This window comes from Mixophyes fleayi, chromosome 11 (assembly GCF_038048845.1).
Source record: "Mixophyes fleayi isolate aMixFle1 chromosome 11, aMixFle1.hap1, whole genome shotgun sequence".
NCBI classification, from domain to species: domain Eukaryota; kingdom Metazoa; phylum Chordata; class Amphibia; order Anura; family Limnodynastidae; genus Mixophyes; species Mixophyes fleayi.
In genome coordinates this window covers 3461499-3482134 of record NC_134412.1, presented here as the reverse complement: position 1 = coordinate 3482134, position 20636 = coordinate 3461499, and the positions used below count along the sequence as shown (strand labels likewise).

General features: G+C 42.1%; 1 protein-coding gene across 4 annotated transcripts in view; it reads right to left on the bottom strand.

Moving 5' to 3' along the window:
• IGSF21 (immunoglobin superfamily member 21) overlaps positions 1-20636 on the bottom strand; it is a 497506-nt gene that overhangs the window by 214342 nt on the left and 262528 nt on the right. For all 4 annotated transcript variants that reach the window (XM_075190715.1, XM_075190716.1, XM_075190714.1 and 1 more), the window contains exon 2: positions 13597-13709. In XM_075190715.1, the coding sequence (XP_075046816.1) occupies positions 13597-13620 (24 nt within the window). In that variant the 5' untranslated portion in view covers positions 13621-13709. The remainder of the gene's footprint in view (positions 1-13596; positions 13710-20636) is intronic.

The following is a 20636-nucleotide window of genomic DNA, read 5'->3' as shown; positions in this document are numbered from 1 at the left end:
GGGCTCTTGGTAAACATTTACCTCGTGCATATAAATATTTACCACTTGCATCTAAGATTTCCTAAGTAATCCCTAACCATAAATACTTAACCTGTACCTCTTTATATGCAAAAATATTTACTGTGAGATTTAGGACAAAATCCAGCTACAGGATGCAATTTAGCACCTTGGCATGGAGGTCAAGTTTAAAACATGCAGAAAGATTTAGGGGCAGATACAATTCCATGTGTTGTTCTTTAGAACATCATGGGTCACACACTATTACCGTTACTATGATAATAGCTGCGCACTAACACCGTTACTACGATAATAGCTGCGCACTAACACCGTTACTACGATAATAGCTGCGCACTAACACCATTACTACGATAATAGCTGCGCACTAACACCGTTACTACGATAATAGCTGCGCACTATTACCGTTACTACGATAATAGCTGCGCACTAACACCGTTACTACGATAATAGCTGCGCACTAACACCGTTACTACGATAATAACTGCGCACTAACACCGTTACTACGATAATAGCTGTGCACTAACACCGTTACTACGATAATAGCTGCGCACTAACACCGTTACTACGATAATAGCTGCGCACTAACACCGTTACTGCGATAATAGCTGCGCACTAACACCGTTACTACGATAATAGCTGCGCACTAACACCGTTACTACGATAATAACTGCGCACTAACACCGTTACTACGATAATAGCTGGGCACTAACACCGTTACTACGATAATAGCTGGGCACTAACACCGTTACTACGATAATAACTGCGCACTAACACCGTTACTACGATAATAGCTGCGCACTAACACCGTTACTACGATAATAGCTGCGCACTAACACCGTTACTACGATAATAGCTGCGCACTAACACCGTTACTGCGATAATAGCTGGGCACTAACACCGTTACTACGATAATAGCTGGGCACTAACACCGTTACTGCGATAATAGCTGCGCACTAACACCGTTACTGCGATAATAGCTGCGCACTAACACCGTTACTACGATAATAGCTGGGCACTAACACCGTTACTACGATAATAGCTGGGCACTAACACCGTTACTACGATAATAGCTGTGCACTATTACCATTACTACGATAATAGCTGCGCACTAACACCGTTACTACGATAATAGCTGGGCACTAACACCGTTACTACGATAATAGCTGGGCACTAACACCGTTACTACGATAATAGCTGCGCACTATTACCATTACTACGATAATAGCTGCGCACTATTACCGTTACTGCGATAATAGCTGCGCACTAACACCGTTACTACGATAATAGCTGTGCACTATTACCATTACTACGATAATAGCTGGGCACTAACACCGTTACTACGATAATAGCTGCGCACTAACACCGTTACTGCGATAATAGCTGCGCACTAACACCGTTACTACGATAATAACTGCGCACTAACACCGTTACTACGATAATAGCTGCGCACTAACACCGTTACTGCGATAATAGCTGCGCACTAACACCGTTACTGCGATAATAGCTGCGCACTAACACCGTTACTGCGATAATAGCTGCGCACTAACACCGTTACTACGATAATAGCTGCGCACTAACACCGTTACTACGATAATAGCTGCGCACTAACACCGTTACTACGATAATAGCTGCGCACTAACACCGTTACTACGATAATAGCTGCGCACTAACACCGTTACTACGATAATAGCTGCGCACTAACACCGTTACTACGATAATAGCTGCGCACTAACACCGTTACTACGATAATAGCTGCGCACTAACACCGTTACTACGATAATAGCTGCGCACTAACACCGTTACTACGATAATAGCTGCGCACTAACACCGTTACTACGATAATAGCTGCGCACTAACACCGTTACTACGATAATAGCTGTGCACTATTACCATTACTACGATAATAGCTGCGCACTAACACCGTTACTACGATAATAGCTGCGCACTAACACCGTTACTACGATAATAGCTGCGCACTAACACCGTTACTACGATAATAGCTGCGCACTAACACCGTTACTACGATAATAGCTGCGCACTAACACCGTTACTACGATAATAGCTGCGCACTAACACCGTTACTACGATAATAGCTGTGCACTATTACCATTACTACGATAATAGCTGTGCACTAACACCATTACTACGATAATAGCTGTGCACTAACACCGTTACTACGATAATAGCTGCGCACTAACACCGTTACTACGATAATAGCTGCGCACTATTACCGTTACTACGATAATAGCTGCGCACTAACACCGTTACTACGATAATAGCTGCGCACTAACACCGTTACTACGATAATAGCTGCGCACTATTACCGTTACTACGATAATAGCTGCGCACTAACACCGTTACTACGATAACAGCTGCGCACTAACACCGTTACTACGATAATAGCTGCGCACTATTACCGTTACTACGATAATAGCTGCGCACTAACACCGTTACTACGATAACAGCTGCGCACTATTACCGTTACTACGATAATAGCTGCGCACTAACACCGTTACTACGATAACAGCTGCGCACTAACACCGTTACTACGATAATAGCTGCGCACTATTACCGTTACTACGATAATAGCTGCGCACTAACACCGTTACTACGATAACAGCTGCGCACTATTACCGTTACTACGATAATAACTGTGCACTAACACCGTTACTACGATAATAGCTGCGCACTAACACCGTTACTACGATAACAGCTGCGCACTATTATCGGTAAGTTCAATGCTGATTTTTGCTTGCAGCTCTATGAGCCTCATGCGCAAAAGTCTGTGTTAAAATTAGCGCAGTAACGGTAATAGTGCAGCTAAAGCACAACGCGAGGAACTGAATCTGCCCCTTAGAGTTGACAGGGTGGGGTCTGAGCTCACCTCTAAGACACAGTGTAAATATAAAGCTGCCCAGTATTTGTGTCATACTTGCTCACTCTCCCAGAATTCCAGAGCAGGACATTCTCCCACATCCTGCCCACTGTCCAGTGAAGTGGGCGGGATGGGGGACTCCATGATGTGATTTCACAGTGAATAGCATCACTTATATATATATATATATATATATATATATATACATACACATAATAAATAACCATGATCTTTGAGACGCTGGCTTCATCTCTCTCCTCTGCACTTTATCTGCTACACGTGTGTGGCCCCGGGGATGTCAGCATTCTAGCCTACGATTTAATTTGCCACCTTGGGTTTGTACGACAACCTTGCCCTTTGCCCCCTGCGGTCATGTGGCATCATACTGATACCCAGTGCCCCCCTGGTCACCACTGAGAAGCAGCGACCTTCACTCTCAGGAAATCACAGCGGCAGACAGAGCTCAGGTCGTCATGGTAACCTCTCCCGGCCGCAGGCTGCGATGGATGATGCTAGAGTGTGTTCCTGCATTGTGTGCAGCCAGCGGAGCAGATGTCCCAGTGCTGGGGTGGGGGGCAGGTAATAAGGTATTCATCTCACCTCTGATTCCCAAATGTAGAGCAACAATGTGGAATGCACAGCAATGGGCAGAACCGTGGTAAGAACGTTCCCCTAGGAGGGGTATTTACTACAACAGAAACAGTTGTGTTAATATTTATTGCTTATTGCTTATCAAGGCAATTTATGAATAAAGTATCACCATGAAACTCAGCTGCCCGACGATACTGGCTGGCAGCGGTATGATTAGCCTTACTGCTTTGCCAGTCTTGGGTGCATTTGCGTATGCATGAGACAGGTATCAGGTTTTACACATGCGCAGTGGAACGTGAAAGACAAGTTGGGTTTTCACTTCCACTTCTTAAACACAAAAAAAAAAGTTTATTAATTTTTTTAAAATAATTTTTAGATATTTTTTAATTATTTTGCAGGCATTCCTATATAAAAAATGTTTCAATATATAAAGCATTATTGTCAGTGAATATATCATGCAGTGGTTATAGGAAGATTAGGTGCGTACATCTCCTCCATCTGTGACACGATAAATAATCTGTATAGGATATGATGTCATGGAGATGTGATGTCATTGGGGGTGTGGCTATGAGAAGTACCTGTAACAATTCATAACACCGTTTATGGCGTCAATTTCTCCAGAAACAGAGAAGCTGTTACAGAATGGGTATGAAGTACAATTTAACAGTAGTCTTTATTTTAATAAATGCTTTAATATTACTGTTTTTGTAGGAAAACATAAAATTCTGCAACGCTGGAAATTAGGGCATGATATAAGGAGGCACGGGTGAATGAGGTGGGAGTGGACAACAAAAGAAGAGAAGACCCTGTATTCGAGAGCTTACAATCTAATAGAGACTACAAAACAGGGATCACAGTGAAGGAGAAATGTACTGCACCCTGTAATAACAAGGTTTCTGAGACTGCTGAGTACAAATGTGCAGACAACTGACCCAGTACAAAATGCTTTTCTACCCATAGACAAATTACACATCAATACACAATACTAACTGTACAAGTCATGGAGAAAAAACAAGGACATTTAACTCTCTGAGCGAAAGAAAAGCAGGAGAATATTACAATAATGGTTTACCGCATTACATTATTTAATGCGTCTCATTGTTATTCCCAATATCTGAAATGATTGCTCAATAAAGTCGTGCATTAAATACAATAGGGGGGCCGGGAACAGACCTTGTATTCAGTGGGGTCCTTCCAGCTGTTATCAAAAGTCAGTGAAAGTCTGATTCTATTTATATTTACAATAGAAACAACTTAAACGTGTTATATCTTCCCATTCATTGTTTACCAGAGGATCTATGACAGATACATAAAGACTGAAACAACTTGAGGAGTCCTTTCTATTTTCTGCTGCTGGAAGTGTAACATTGTATCAGACTATTGTTACATGTTCTAAATCATTCTTTCACGAGAGCTGAGTAAACATCTCATCGCTCCTCCGTCTCTGTCACATAAAGCGCAGCAGAGATTTGACGTACTTATCACCCTATAAATGTCTGTCAGGACTGTGCATCAACACAACGGTGGAAATATCACCCTATTGCATGGGTAACAATATACCCCCTACCTGGCAAACATTTAATCGGACAATCCAACTAAGTGGTTGGATAAAGGGTGTGGCCTACAATGCGCCAGTGTTCATTTTGAGAGGTATGTACTTCTCCACGGTGGGTGTACATGTTTACAAAAAACAAAGATGACAACGGGCGCCCTGACAAATGTCATTGTCGTGAACATATAAGGGTTAACCCATCAAATAATTGTGGGGAATAAGGGATAAACCATAACTGCAGTGTAAGTATGTTATATCAAATGAATCCATTTAAAAATTGAGCTATTAAAGGGTAAAATGGGAAAGACAGAAAGTCTGTTGTATGTTCCAGTGTGAGAAGATAGCAGTGTCACCTGTGGCAGCTTCAAAGAGTCCCTGCTGTGAGATATAGCCTGTCCTGGGATGAAGTTTGGCACCTGAATAGACTTTTAGGAACCACTCAGCATGGTGTCTGGATCAGAGCCCATCTGCTAACTTGGCTATACTTTATATAGACAAATAGAATACAGTTTTAAAATGTCCCTTAAAATCAATAAAAATAGTGATCAACCACATATTCCTCCGTAACATGATTAAGGACAACTCATATGTCAAATTGAGAATTATGGCCCACAGAGAAGTTAAGGAAATGAGTATAAGCTCTACGATTACACTGTATCTGGGCGTGTTTGATATCATAAGATTGGCCAGTTCATTGGGGATTAATGATAAAATTGGAACTGTGTGACGCTCCACAGAAAAGTTAGATCATAGTAGAATTGGTTAGTAAATCAGGCAACATGCAAATGGTGATTGAAAAAAGTGTCATAGGCCACAACCCACTGGGCGTAGGAAGAGGTGTGGAAGTGTCTTTAAAAGGCTAAGACCAGGTACAGCAAATTTTCAGTCTTTGGGGAAATCAATCATTCATTGTTAAGCTGTCCATCTTCAAGTCAATTTCCACTTCCTTGATACTCTAATGAATCTATTAGCCTGTTAAGAAGAATATAGCTTGACCAAGCTAACCCTTTGAATGCCGGTGTGTGATTTGTTGATACATTTGATTAATAAGCTTAGTGTGTGCTTGCATTTACATTTGTGTAACAGTCTGGAGTTGTGAAGAGTTTACCCTTTGTTCACTGGTGTGGGTCTTGCTAGTCTGTGAGCATCTAGAAGCCAGTGTGAGACAGTATATTGGGGTCCTATTGCCCATATTCAATAGGTGGTGGAAAACCAGAAGTGTGTGAGGTGTGAGTGCTGTTTGGGGGCGATTCAGTAGGTCTATAACCTGTGTGATAGGTAGAGAGAGACTGTGGGCTGGAATCGTGTGACCTCATACAGCAAACACCCCCAAAGTCACAGCAGCTGGGAGCGTGTTCGTGACAGTCATAATGGGCAATCTCTGGCCCAAGTGATTGCACGTTCTGCATTTCATCTAAAACTATGTGCAAGAATATAAAAATATTGATTTTATTATAGACTCAGAGAAAAAAAGTTGTAAAAATAAGTCTTAATGGGTCTTCAGATCGCTGTTGTGGATGCATTGTCTTACTGATGTACAGATATGTTTTTGAGTGTTCTGCATGGAGACATGTCCAAAATAATGAATAGATATGTATATAATTAAAGATGGGTGTGTCTATTTGGCAAATAATTCCAAGATTCGGCCTAGAGTCTATAACAAGCTGCTGAATAAATAAATTGTTGTTATATCAGTTTAACTCTATAGATTCCCTAATAAGGCTACTCCCTAGCTTAAGTGTATACCTATAGCCAAACCGGGCACATTACCCAAGGGCAGCTCCAACACTTATAGAAGGTAAACTTGGTTACCCCAGATCTTCCGGTCAGCCTCCACACTAACAGACCTTCTATCTAATTCACCAGACAACGCTAAGATGCAGCTAGTCACCGCAATGTACATTAGAACTAGCAATCCCTGCTTAAACACAGATGTAAGCATTTTAAAAGTACTGTGCGTTTACGATATAACATCATTTCAGTTTAATAGTTAAGTCTGCAATATCCAGGCTACAAAATACACAAGACAATCACTGCTGAGACAATCAAGTACGGAGCTTTCATTTCAAATCTAGGAGAGTGAATATGATATCATTTTGTTGCAGCAATGTCACTATCCTTCATTCAATTTGTTAAAGCACCGGTGGTATGCTCCATTTAATTTGCTAAAGTGATGTTATTACGCTTCATTGGGTACGCTGGTGCAAAAGTGACATCAAATTGTTAATGTGACATTGTTGTACTCCATTCCATTTATTAATGTGATGCAGCGCAGGATGCCGAGACTGTGGTAACAACCTGGAGAGAACGACCTGCAGCTGAAATTGGATATTGAAACCAATTTATGCCCAGCCACCATACAGGGAAGTCAGTGGACAGCTTGCTCTCTTTAGAAGCATGTACGCTCTCCCGGGGATTTCTGCACATTTCTCTGGTACGGCTTGGTCTGACGTGGTCCACGCACTAATGCCTATAAGAACAATAAACTAGATGCTGAAGAAGCCTCACCCAACAATTATATACAAGGTCGGACCACTACATAGACAGCCCCCTACCAAAATTTGGAGGATGGGGACTTGCACATGCACGACAATGCCCAGTTTCAGCTCCACTGTGCTGGCTCTGATAGGAAAGTGGGTGCAGGCAGTTGTGCAGCACGGTGGCTATGTGGTTAGCACTTTTGCCTCACAGCACTGGGGCCATGAGTTTGATTCCCAACCATGGCCTCATCTGTGTTGAGTTTGTATGTTCTCCCCGTGTTTGCGTGGGTTTCCTCCGGGTGCTCCGGTTTCATCCCACACTCCAAAAACATACTGGTAGGTTAATTGGCTGCTATCAAATTGACCATAATGTGTCTGTGTATGTTAGGGAATTTAGACTGTAAGTCCCAATGGGACAGGGACTGATGTGAATGAGTTCTCTGTACAGCGCTGTGGAATTAGTGGCGCTATATAAATAAATAGATGATGATGATGATGATGATGGTGAAACAGCGCTTTTTTAAGAGGCGGCAGTTCCAGGCTCACCTCTCACCTCCACTGCACCCCCCGCAAAGGCGTCAGTGATACAAACACACGTACTAATGGTCATTAAGTGTAAACGGACTGCAACATGCACAATTGTACCTCTGCCTTCCAGCCAGTTTGGGGTTGTACCACTACGGTCGCCAAGAGGAATTTTGAGCCTCAGGACAGCGACTTCATAGGGACCATTCTTCAGCTGCAGAAAGGGGCGTGGTCACACCAGGTTGGCAGTTTCTCCCACTACACAGGCAGACCCGGACCCCAGTACTTTGTATCCCCCAACCCCTTTGTAGCCCTATGCGTGCACCACTTTTGATCTACCCCTCTTAAATTATAGGTCCTGAACCACTGCTGGAGTCTAAATATGTTTTACAAAAGGTTTAGATAATACAGATTAATTGAAAAAAAAACAAAAAAAAAAACATGAAATAAAAATAAGATAAAACAACTAGTCTACTTCAAATAAAGTTTAATACTGGTGGCAGTCATTATTGCGACGATGAAAACGCCAACAAGACATACTCCGACGCGATGCCACCGAAGCGATCATTCCCAACAGACTCGTCCACTGACTTCTTCAAAAAACAGACTTCAAAGAATTCTGAGCAATAAAAATCCCGGCAGCCAACAATGACGCTACTTTGAAGGGTGACTCAATTATTGGTGCTGTTAAGGTGGTAATTTAAGGAGGCGCCTTGTACATTGTACAGCCGGCGGTGGTGCAATATTAGTAATAAAATGTTACAACACACATATTCTAAAATTGGTAATAATAAACCTAATGTCAGAGTTCGGCTCATCTAACTTGCTAAACTAATCAACCAAATAGGGTGACCTTTCAGGGGCATTTTAAAGTCGCCCTGTACAATTGCCTTATGTTCTGTGTATATTGGATTTTGAGTTTTTCAGTCTGACTCTAATTTGCCCCTCAGTAGGGAGGCAGAAAAAACCCAAAATGACAGAACGTTTTGTGAGCATTAATTAAACTGGATCAGCCTTTTTCTCTATTGTTGGGTAGCTGCTCTACTTAGTCACATAACAAAGGATAAACAAGCAAAGCCTTTGTTTGCTCTTTGTTCATTGTTTTCAGCTTTTTCCTACAGCAGCCCAGCTCTCCGAGAATAAAAGGCACTGAATTAGCAAGACTCCGGGCTCTAAAAGGTCTATAAATAAGCTTAATTCACTCTGCCAGCTATTTCTCATTCAGGAAAGGAATGAAGGACTGGATGCAGCTCAAGAGAAACATTGGAAGCCTGAGATGCGATGAACTGGGAAGGGATGGGAAACACACAGAACAGAACCCCTCCCAAAACACACAGAGGAGGGCACATGGTCTGGTGCAGTAAATAGTAACAGGGGAGTCTGTAAAGACTACGTCAAAAAACGGGGGGACAGAAGAGAAGTCAGACAAATCCGATGTCAGGGCAGGCAGTGAAAGTTCATAACCAATGGACAAACACCCAAGTTCAGGGAAAGGGGGTAATCCAGACAGACGACCTAAGGATAGCAATGGTCATTCAGGTAGCAGACATGACCTGCAGGGAGATAACCAGGGAGAGAATGAAGAGGACTGGTTAGTGCTTCTCTGACTGAGTCGGAACATTGACCAAATAGGACCAACACTTGCAGACCTGAGAAACTATGGGCAGAACACAACGCTTCAGACAAACCATGGATCAATAACTGTGCAAAGCGAGGCGATCCGGACAAGGGATGTATAAAGGAAAAGATGGTATTATTTATTTATTAGCAGTTATTTATATAGCGCCTACATATTACACAACACTTTATACAAGACTCTTAGTCATTCACACCAGTCCCTGCCAATGTGGAGCTTACAATCTATATTCCTTACAACACTCCACCACACACACACCAGTATATTTCTGAAGTGTGGGAGGAAACCCACGCACACATGGAGAGAACAAACTCCACTCACATAGGGCCCTTTTCAGAATCGAACCCATGGCCCCAGCACTGAGGCAGCAATGCTAACCACCATGTTGACCATAACCACACACATTATTATTATTATTATTATTATTATTATTATTATTATTATTATTTGCCTATAAATCATGAACTTTACTGTACCTACTTAAGAAATGCTTATTCTCCCTGAAACGTTGTGCTACGCATGTTGTCTGCAATAAATATTTTGGCATATCCTCATTTACTCGCCAGTTGAGCCTTGGTCTTTGTTTCTCCAGGCAAGATGTCCAAAACAAGACAAATGGTAGACTGACCAAGACATTCCACTAGCAATGCACTGACATGTACAAATTGTTGAAAGCTCTGGATTAGAGGTGAGCAGAGAACAATGCACAGGACGAAGCATGGGCTGAACATGGCTTTGAAGAAATTAAGGGCTGACAAGGGGTCCGAAGGAAAGTGTGACTGAAAAGAGCTAAAGAGAAATGGACAACTGACAAGGGGTTCAAAGAAATGGGCTGTAGAGAAATGGAGGACTCTCAAGTGGTTCGGCAAAAAAGGGGTTTCAGAGAAATGGAGAACTCACAAGGGGTTAAAGAGTAGGCTTTTAGAGAAATGGAAGACTGACCAGAAGTTGAAGAAAAGGGTTTTAGAGAAATGGAGAACTGATAAAACCCAGGATAATTTATAGACAATGTGAAGAGAGAAGGGTTAAACATGTTTCTTTTGCTAGTAATTTTTTTTTATTTTAGCTCCAGAAAGCCAACAAATAGACACATTAAAACTTTGTTACTCTAAATTATATCAAACAAGAACAAAATGAGTCCCAGCTGAAATCTGCAGCACACAAACATACACCGCTATAGAAATATTAAAACAGCAAAGATGTGGGATTGAGAGATTATACTTGCAGAGACTGGCAAGAGGATTATTTTGGAAGCCTGAGAGAGATTACTGCTGAAGAAAAACGATTTTATCTAAATTGCTATGAAAAAGAAGTGTGTTTTCAGGATGGAGAGAAGACGTGGCACTGTGGGATTCTGGGTAAATAATTCAGGAAGCACAAATAAAGACATTGCTTTAATCCATGTTCTGTATCATTAATATTTCATTTCGGACATAACAGAAGCATTAGAATTACAGACAAGACCCAGAGACACAGAATATACAATTTGTATTATATGTTGCTCTGCTTTATAGCGTGTAATATAGACTTTTTTTGGCTGTAACGATCAGTGCATGTGCAGTGATATATTAATGTATATTGTGATACATAATGTAGGCACATTCTTATAATGGATGAGAGGTGGCGGTGAAGGAAATGTTATGCAACAATGTGACCTAGCTTTACATCATCTATTGGATTTTTATTTTAAAAAAAAATAAAAAATGGATTATCTATGTATGACATTATGTGATTTACAATCATTTATTGAACCAATGTACTGCTGGTCATTGCTTGTGCAGGATTCCTACACTGCAATGATACAACTCCAAACTAAGAATGCAGTGATACAATACAGCGATACAAAGCCTCTAAGTCAGGGGTGCACAACCTTTTTTGGTCTGAGGGCCGCTTTGACGGACCGCACTCATTTGAAGGGGCCACAATAAAACTTAACTTGCTTACATATGTAAAATATGTTAAAGCAATACAATGCAACGCTACAAAGGATCCAAGCGACACAATGCAATGCTACAAAGGATCAAAGCAATACAATGCACTGATACAAACAGTGACGACAACTTTGATTTGTGATTAACAGGTATATATTGGAAAGGTATTTCTTGATTTATTCAAAATAAATTGATTCATTCCTACATTTAATTATTAAGGTTATTATTGACGCTGTTTACTTTAAAGATATAAAACACTGGCAGGTTGATAGCAGCTGCTAAAAGTGTCTTATGTAATGTAAGCAATGCGATATTATCTACACGTTCAGCATCACTAACTACTAAGCACAGAGGAAAGGAAACCACTCAGTGGTTACAGACTCTGACTGACAAGACAGGAATTGATTGATCCAGGGTCTTCGTCCTAACGTCCTGATCTCCTGATATTGGACAAGTGATGGTCTCCCTGTGTACCACAAACTAGACCCCAAGCTGGACCTGGCAGGAGAGAACACCACTGTGTACAGCGCTGTGTAAAGGAGTATGCAGTATATACAACTAAACATGTAGATATATTACCCATGGCTCTGACAATACCCCACTACACTGATAAACGTCTCAATCCCTCCCTGCTATAAACACGCCGCTAACGTGTTACACTAAGAATGAGAAGATAGATTAGGATAAGACGAAAACATCAGCACGTTTTGTCTTTTCCAAGACATTGTTTAATGTATTTAGGAGAAGGATTTTCTCTGGATTTGAAGTGATTACAGTCACTGGCCCACACCATAAGCCTTCTGCCCAGTGCGCTTTATTAAAAGATAAATGCCTCCTTATGAAATAAATCTGTCTCACATAGATGATAACTTTTTAAATGTTTTAGTAGCAGGAATTTATGACCAGCTTTGTGGCACATTTCCAGTGCTGGAACAGGGAGAGCAATAAGTCTGGAGTTTGTGTACCGTATAGAACACAACAGGGAAATTCCTGCCTCACATGTTGCATTTAGGTGTAACTGTGCATAACATACAACACGCTATGCTTTCTCCTGTACTTTGGTCTCATGAAAACAACAGATCAGGACAATTTCGAGGTATATACTCTGGGAAACGTATGCAAATGAGAATGGACTTCTGGGTGAAGAGACTTTCGGAGCAGTAGACAGATCCGTTTGGTTGGTTGTTCTGGTCAGAGTATGAAGCGTTATAGTATAGAGTCCGGGAAAATTCTAAGCCACAATTCCTGGGAAATACAGGCACAGAATCCTCTCCAAAATGAGAAGGGAATTCTGGGTAAAGACATTTACTTCCCCTGAACAATGGAGCGAAGAGGCGATAGGAGATCAGCGATGGGAAAGTGGGTTAATCTAATCTTACTAGAACCCACTCAATGCTGCAGTGTGGCATTGTGGGTGGAGGCGGCACAGTGCCAGTGCACTGACGAGGCATCCAGCAACAACATGGCACATAATCCTGGTCACTGAGGCTGGTACCAGTATTATACAGCTAGTTCACTTAATACAGTAGTCATAAACACCAGACACTAAAAGGAATGCGTTAGTGACAACATTCATTTGCATTTTATGATTCAACAGAACGAACAGAATGTTTATCAAACTCCTCCTCTAAGTTATTTCTAATGGATATTCAACCTTCCGACAAATTTAATGAACTGGATTTTACATGCACAACTGCACTTGTTCTGATTTATTTCTGCATATATATATCAGCAAGGTCTTTATATCATCCACACAGATCCCATGGATAAGGCAGAGAACTGCTCTGTGGATGCCAAGTGAACCCAAAGCAGAGAGGAAAAAGTAACGACCTGTGTCACACCAAAGTACAATGAAATCCATTTTGCACTGATGATAGGTAGTTCTTGGTGAACAACACAGCACATGCATTATAATAGTGCACAAAAAAAAGATGCAGACAGGGAAAACACAGCTGCTGCTTGTACATAATCAAGCTACGGTTCCTTACCCGGTACCACACGATTTCTCGCATGCGTCCGTCTGTCCTGAAGTTGCATTTCAGAGTCACTGCGTCTCCCACCACCACCGGAGGAAGGGGTTCAATGGTGACTGTTAAATATCCTGGAAAGAGAAGGAACATGGCCATTAATTGAGAGGTAACTGACATAATATATATGGACTGAGGTGGAAAGACCATTTCTCAGACAGAAGCTACCGCTGTATATTTTCCAGAGAATTTATAGCTACGATGCAATCAAATACTATCGATTGTAAAACACTTTGCAGGGAAACATCGACTCAGCTATGTACTCCTGGTAAGTGAGTATAACAGACAGACAGCGCTGAATCCAAGACCCAGATTTTCCCATTACAAACTTCGCTGAGAAGATTGCAATAAACAGTAAACCTTAAGCCATAACTAATCAGGGAGCAGAATGAAGCAGATCACTTTGCAGAGTCAATATGGCCGTAGGCCGCTGTATAGAGTCGCTCGACTTCTCAGGGGAATCAGATTCCAAGAGGAAGACGCAACTACAACTACCAAGTCTTCCTACAACAGGGGACTGTTACCTTGTTTTATATCTGTAGCCAGAAGGGAAACAGCAGTACAACATAATGCTGTATTATTAGTCATGTGCCAATACGCCCCACCAGCAAGACGTTTTCAACATAATTTTAGAGAGTGAGCTCCGCGGTGCAGACAAACCTGACATAGCGTCTGTTTTATTGATAGTTTACAGATTATAGAGACAGGGTAATAATTAACCTGGATGAAAGATGTGCAAAAATAGCTTAGAGGCATAACTTGGCCCATTGTCACTCTCAGGATTTCCAAATTTTAACAGAACAAGTAAATAGGAGAAGGAGGAAGAATTATCAACAATTTCAGTAAATATGCAGCTACATAGGAGATACATACAAATCCAAAGCTAAGAATGATGCAAAATAAAAAAAAAACACATAACAATGGGTTAGAATAATCCGTGGCCTCATTGTCCACTGGGCCTTATGCAGGAGACTAGTTTGCCTAATGGACAATCCGGCTGTGCTGCATGGTTAATCTATAGGTATCTATCTGGCATTACAAAAGGCTACTTATTAAGTTGTGTAACTGTCTGTAGAGGCATTAGACAGCCCATTACATTATTAGTAAAAGGAGAGATACGCTGCGTGGTGAATGTTTATAAGAGGGCCTTATTTACCATCCCTTAACATTAGTACTGATCTGATGTATGTATCTGTACTTCTGCTGAATGTGACGGGATACTTGTGTTGGGGCACACATGCCCGCCAGCATAAATCATTCTCAATTACTGGTAGACTGTATATTGGTTGGCCTCTAGATATCTGCAGAGATGGTGGTGTCACAAAACAAATATGGCTCAAATTAAAGGTCCTGTAACTATAATATAAAGCCTATGTCACAAATTTATCCAGCAATTAACCAGCATGAGCGAGTGGTAGGGTTTGAGAGTACACACAAAACACAGACAGATCTTCTCACTATTGATAAAGGTAATATTACCCACACATACAGTCAGATTCATATCTTCAGGTAGATCAATTGTATTTGTGGTATGACTGGAGCAGAGAGAGGTAAGCTGTCAGTGCAGCGGCTGTCAGCTCTCCAGGCTGCTAGTTTCTAAGCCCGATCTAGAATCTGTTTTGTTGTTTTCATTTTGTAATTTGTGCAAGAAATATAAGAGGATAATAAATCAGGGATTTAGAGCAGATTTTCAGTCCCGGACACCGCAGGTAAACGCCAGCACAGCATTCCTTTGGGTTGCAATTCAGTGCATGGTTTCAGTCTTGGTAGCAAAAGCAATTATACAGTACATGAAGTGGCCCCTGAACACCCCCGAAACACCCCTGCAGGAGCCTCTCTGCCATAATCACTCCTGCCAAGAGCTGAGCCCTCCCTGACTCAGCACAACGTTCCCGCTCTTCACGGATAAGGGGGAGCCGGGGAATCGGGACTCTGTCTGGGGGGTGCTTACAGCTTCTGAAAACTGTGATTGTCTTTGAAAGTGAAAGGGTTAATTAAAGTAGGCTCCCAGCCATTAAACGCATTAAAAAATAAAACCTTCGTTCTTCACAAACAAGATTAATTCACTGGCAGAAAGCACAGAAGCCGCTACTCGCAGGTCATATGCAAATCAGTCTGCAAACACGCATACAAAGTGATAAAGGGTTGTGTGAAGTGAAGCCAGGAGAAGGCGGCTGTCGTATTAGTACACAATGTTGTGTATCCATCGGAGGACAGGCAGAGTGGTGGTTACAACATCCAGGACTAGAATTGCCTTTAACAAGCTGTGCAAAAGTTACCTGGGCCCTCACTAGAAATAGATATTCCCTGGAGCGAATCTGAGCAAGATGAAAAAGTGCAGTCTATGGAAAAAAGATACACTGTATCTATATGTAGAACGGAAGAGTATTCAGAGGTAGAGTGTTACATTGTATACAACGCTTAGAGACTGCACACAGATGATTTTGTGTTACCATCTATTCTTGGTGCCTGTAAGATGGTAACATTACAATCCTTTACTTAATATGGAACATTATATAGGTTCAGTGGAAATCTTCTTGATGAGTGAAACAAGGGTGATCCCATACATAGGAGTCTGTTAGTTTAACAGATATTGCTTTGTAAACATAAGGAAGATTCTAGTTTTTCAAGGATAATTGGGCCATGGACAACACTGCCCTCCTGTATCCTGTGACCGACACATCATTCTCCCTCTGCTCAGTAACAGATGACACCTCTCACTTATAGAGAACAATAAATACTACAGATAAAACATAAGTAGAGAAATGTACCAGGCATTTATCTCTCTATGTATATGGGGGTTCTATAAAAGTGGAGTAAGTTGTCTTGAAACTGGTGATAAATGTTCCTCCAAAAGCGGTGTCCCGAGTGTCATTATCCAGGAGCTTATGGTGGGCCTTGGAAATATTACAAACCCAGCTGTTTGTAAAAATGTGCTGCAGAAAAGTTGATTTAACAGGCCCCGCCCATTTCACATACTTGGTCTGAAAACAGTCACAAGACCTTAACCCAATTCCCCAAAAATGTCAAACAGTTATTGCCCCAATGTGCCAAAACTGTAAACCTTATATCTCTACCTCTCTCTAGAAAATTATATATATATTTAAACAGACCTCACAATATGTAAATCTGGATCCTATAACAACCTCCTTAAAACAGATCAAGGGAAAATTCAAAAGCCAGTCTATGAAATGGAATATTCACTGATTTGACTCTCATATACAGGACATTCCTCTGCGCACCTCAAAGATTAGGGGGCGGTGCTAGAGACATCACTATGGTCAGGGGCGGGGCTACATACATCACTATGGTAGGGGGCAGGGCTATGTTCAACACTATTGTCGGAGGTATGTGCATCACTATGGTCAGGGGCGGGTCTTTGAGCTGTTATAGTATAAGCATATAAACTGCACCTGTCATCAGTGCAGAGCCGACACAGAAAGGCAACAGCTACCTCTCTACGGGTCAATTATGGAAATGGCTGTTTCAGCTTTTATAAAGTGAGGCATCTTGTTAGCATGCCTTTAGGTAACACAGGATTCACTCTAGAGGGGCAAAGAGAAATCTGAGATGTTACATCTAGCGGAGCGCCTTCGCCAGCGTTCCGGAGTCACTCCACGGGTAATTGAATATGCCCTATAGAGTGTAAGCTCCACTGTGTCAGGAACTGATGTGAATGATTAAATATTTTCTGCACAGCGCTGCGTAATATGTAGGCGCTACATAAATTGTAACAGTAATAATTGTATTTCATCTCTGGGAATCGGTAGGTTACTGGCTGCACTGTGTTGTGTAATAGATGAGGATGTGAAGAGTTTGACCAGCAGGCAGTTAGTTATATTATGATAATACATGAAGGGTCTTCTTACACACTGGACTAACATACATTATTGTAGTGAGAGAGAGACGCAGGGGCTCTGAGGGGTGTTTGTATGGGGAGATAATTGATTCCTCTAGGAATGTTTCTATCACACAATTCCATATCTCCCATTCTTATACATCAGACAGAAGTCCGTCCATGTGACTAATTCTGGTACAGAGGCTTGTTATTTGCAGGCTGCTTCCAGGAACAGTATCTCTGTTACAATGTATATCTCAGGAGCAGTCACAGGTCAAAGCTCTGCAGAATCCTATAGCAGGATAATTAGTATATGTACATTATTAGAGCCATGTGTCTATACAGCTGGGGTTATACGGAGAGAGGTCTCTCTGTGTACTGTAACCACTCTATCATAGTGTCAAATCAACCTGCCTCTCTATTATAATCTCTCCAACAGAAATAGCGTTAAAGCCAACAGTCTCTCTGTGCACTGTAAGCGCTCTAGAATATCCGGTATTAAATCAAGCTGTCTCTCTGTGTATTATAGGCTCTGTAGAACCGGTGTTAAACCGCCGGTTGTCTCCATCGTATAACCCTACAGATGACAAGCCTGGCGAGCCCGGCAGCTTGCTGTGTGCTGGTGAATTACTGTATACTTCCCTAATAGTTTTCCTGACCTGAGCTGGGGGCATATTGTGCGATTAATGGCCACGTCCGGACCCTTTTACGGTCATTAATTCTGCCCGGGATGCTTAATAGCCTGGCTTGTCTCCCCGAGCCTGAGTCTTATCTGCTTTCAGGCTTCTTGTCTTTGCTCCCCTCTCGGAAGGCACTGAAGGAGACTGGCTTATTTGGGTTATAAAGAACGCGTGTTTGATAGCATCTGCAGGCTGCGTCCAGCGCGGCCGATAGCATCTCGCCTTGTCTCCCAATCATATTTCTCGTCTCGCCCTCATATTTCTCGCTCTGTGGCTCCCAACTGGCACCGTGCTGTGTATACAGATCAGATTGCCTGGGACCGTCGTAGGAGGAAATACTGAACACTTCTGAAATGCAGCCGTATCATAGGGGGATACAATGCTTACCTGATATTTACTTGGTGCTGCCTTAATGTGAATAATAAGAGGGGACAGATCATCCCAGAAAGCTATCACTGTCTGCTCATATGAGAATAAATCTGTGACACATTTAGGCTAAAAGACCTATTTATGACTATTGCATATTGGTCACTTTAATTATCATTTCTTATTGCAATGATGGGAGATGAATTTACATGGCAATTTATTAAACTTGATTACAACGGGCAGTGGCTCTGATAGGACCGTGTCCAGGCGAATAATCTACAGTAAAGTGATCGTAATTGTGATTATTTTAGCCTGGATACACACTACAGGGTTTTCAGACGATTATCGGGCCAATCACACGATAAACGACTGTTCGGCACAATATCACATTAGTGTGTACACTCCAACGATGAACGAATATCGTTACAAAGCTAATTGTATCGTTTCATTTGATTGTTAAACCGGACTAAAAATCTCGTTCAGCGAACAATGTTGTTCTAATCCTGCATTCAGGACCAGCAGTGTCCATAGATCTCTATAGCGTGTGTAGAGTCACCATCTTTTCAGCCGATGGTTATGATAGATGAAGAGAACTGATCTGAAGGTAAATCTTGTAAAACATGTATAGTGTGTGTGTGTGTGTGTGTGTGTGTGTACACACAGTAATCAGCATGCTGATCGGGACTTTTTTTTTGTAATCGCTGATAAAATCATTAATGGATATCACATCAGAAGATATTTTATATAGTGTGTACCTAGCCTTACTTACAAGTTTTCATGGCCGGGCTGTATCTGCAATTGGGAGAAGCACAAAGCCTGATGGGGAGAGGTACGATAAAACCTCTCCTGCGATGCTCTCCATAGGATCTTCCAATGATGTTAGCTGTTCCCCTAATACTTTCGTTTTCGGGGAGATGTAAATCTCTTCCCATGCCTTAACGAGCATAATTGCGTACAGACACCAGGAAGCCATTTTGCGGACTGAAATAATATTAATGAGAAGAAATCTCAGTTCACTGAGTGAAGGTCATTAACAAAGCACAAACAATGCCGGTCTGCGTGCGTACAAAGGTCTGCCCAGCGCATATTACGGTGTGCACTCACTTCTCAGCCTACGGAACCAAGACATGGAGCTGAGCGGGAGCAGAATTATAGCCGTAGCAGAGGGTGCACCTGCAATGGAGCCAGGAGAACCCACCTGCTTCCAAGGGCCCCTCTCTGTTCAGCTTATACAGTGACAGGAGCAGGTGCAAATGCCGCTTGTGGGCGATCGGTTCCTACACTGTGCATTTGCCATTCCTCGCACATGCCCAAAAGAGCAGAGCGAGGACTGGGCTTTATTATTGACAGCTGATAATGCTGCTGCCATACAGTAGCCACATCCACTTTCCCCATCGTCAGCTACAATTGTTATTCCACTACTTTACCTATGTACCTTAGATTGTAAGCTCATGGGCCAAGCTCATATTTACCTTGCATCATGATCCCCTCCTTGTACAGTGCTATGCTATATGTCAGCACTTTATAAATAACCTCTAATAATAATCCACAGATGTCTTACGGACGCCTCATCCCTGTCCCTCCTCCCAAACATAATGCCCATCACTAGGCTTCATCCAAGCGCTGTCAGCCAGGACTGGTGACCTGCAGTGAATTAAGCTCTTGACGGGGACAATTGCGCAGTGTCAGGGAAGCGGCGCTTCAGCTCCACTCTTCTGTAAGCGCAGACACTTAATGCACTAATGGAATTATTCGGCATATTCCGTGCTCCTCTATTGACCTTGGAAAGTGAGGGCCGGGAGGTTGATGCAATCAAAAACACAACGATTTCCCGCCACGGAGATTAGTATGCGGAGAGAGGCTGCGTTCCCTTCAGCCGGGAGAGAGACTGCCTGAAAGGTGTCATTTCTCAACAGCTGACACCATCCTCTTCTTCTTTACCTACAAACGCCTGGAATTTATGGAAGGAGCGGGTATACATATATATTTTGGCTGATGGGCACAAGAGCTGTTCAGTCCCCCGGGGGAAAAATAGATTTCTCATTTGCCAGTTCCTTCTAAGAGAGATTTGTGAGGCTCAGTGTTCACTCCCTGTCTCTTCTCCGAGTGGCGAACCA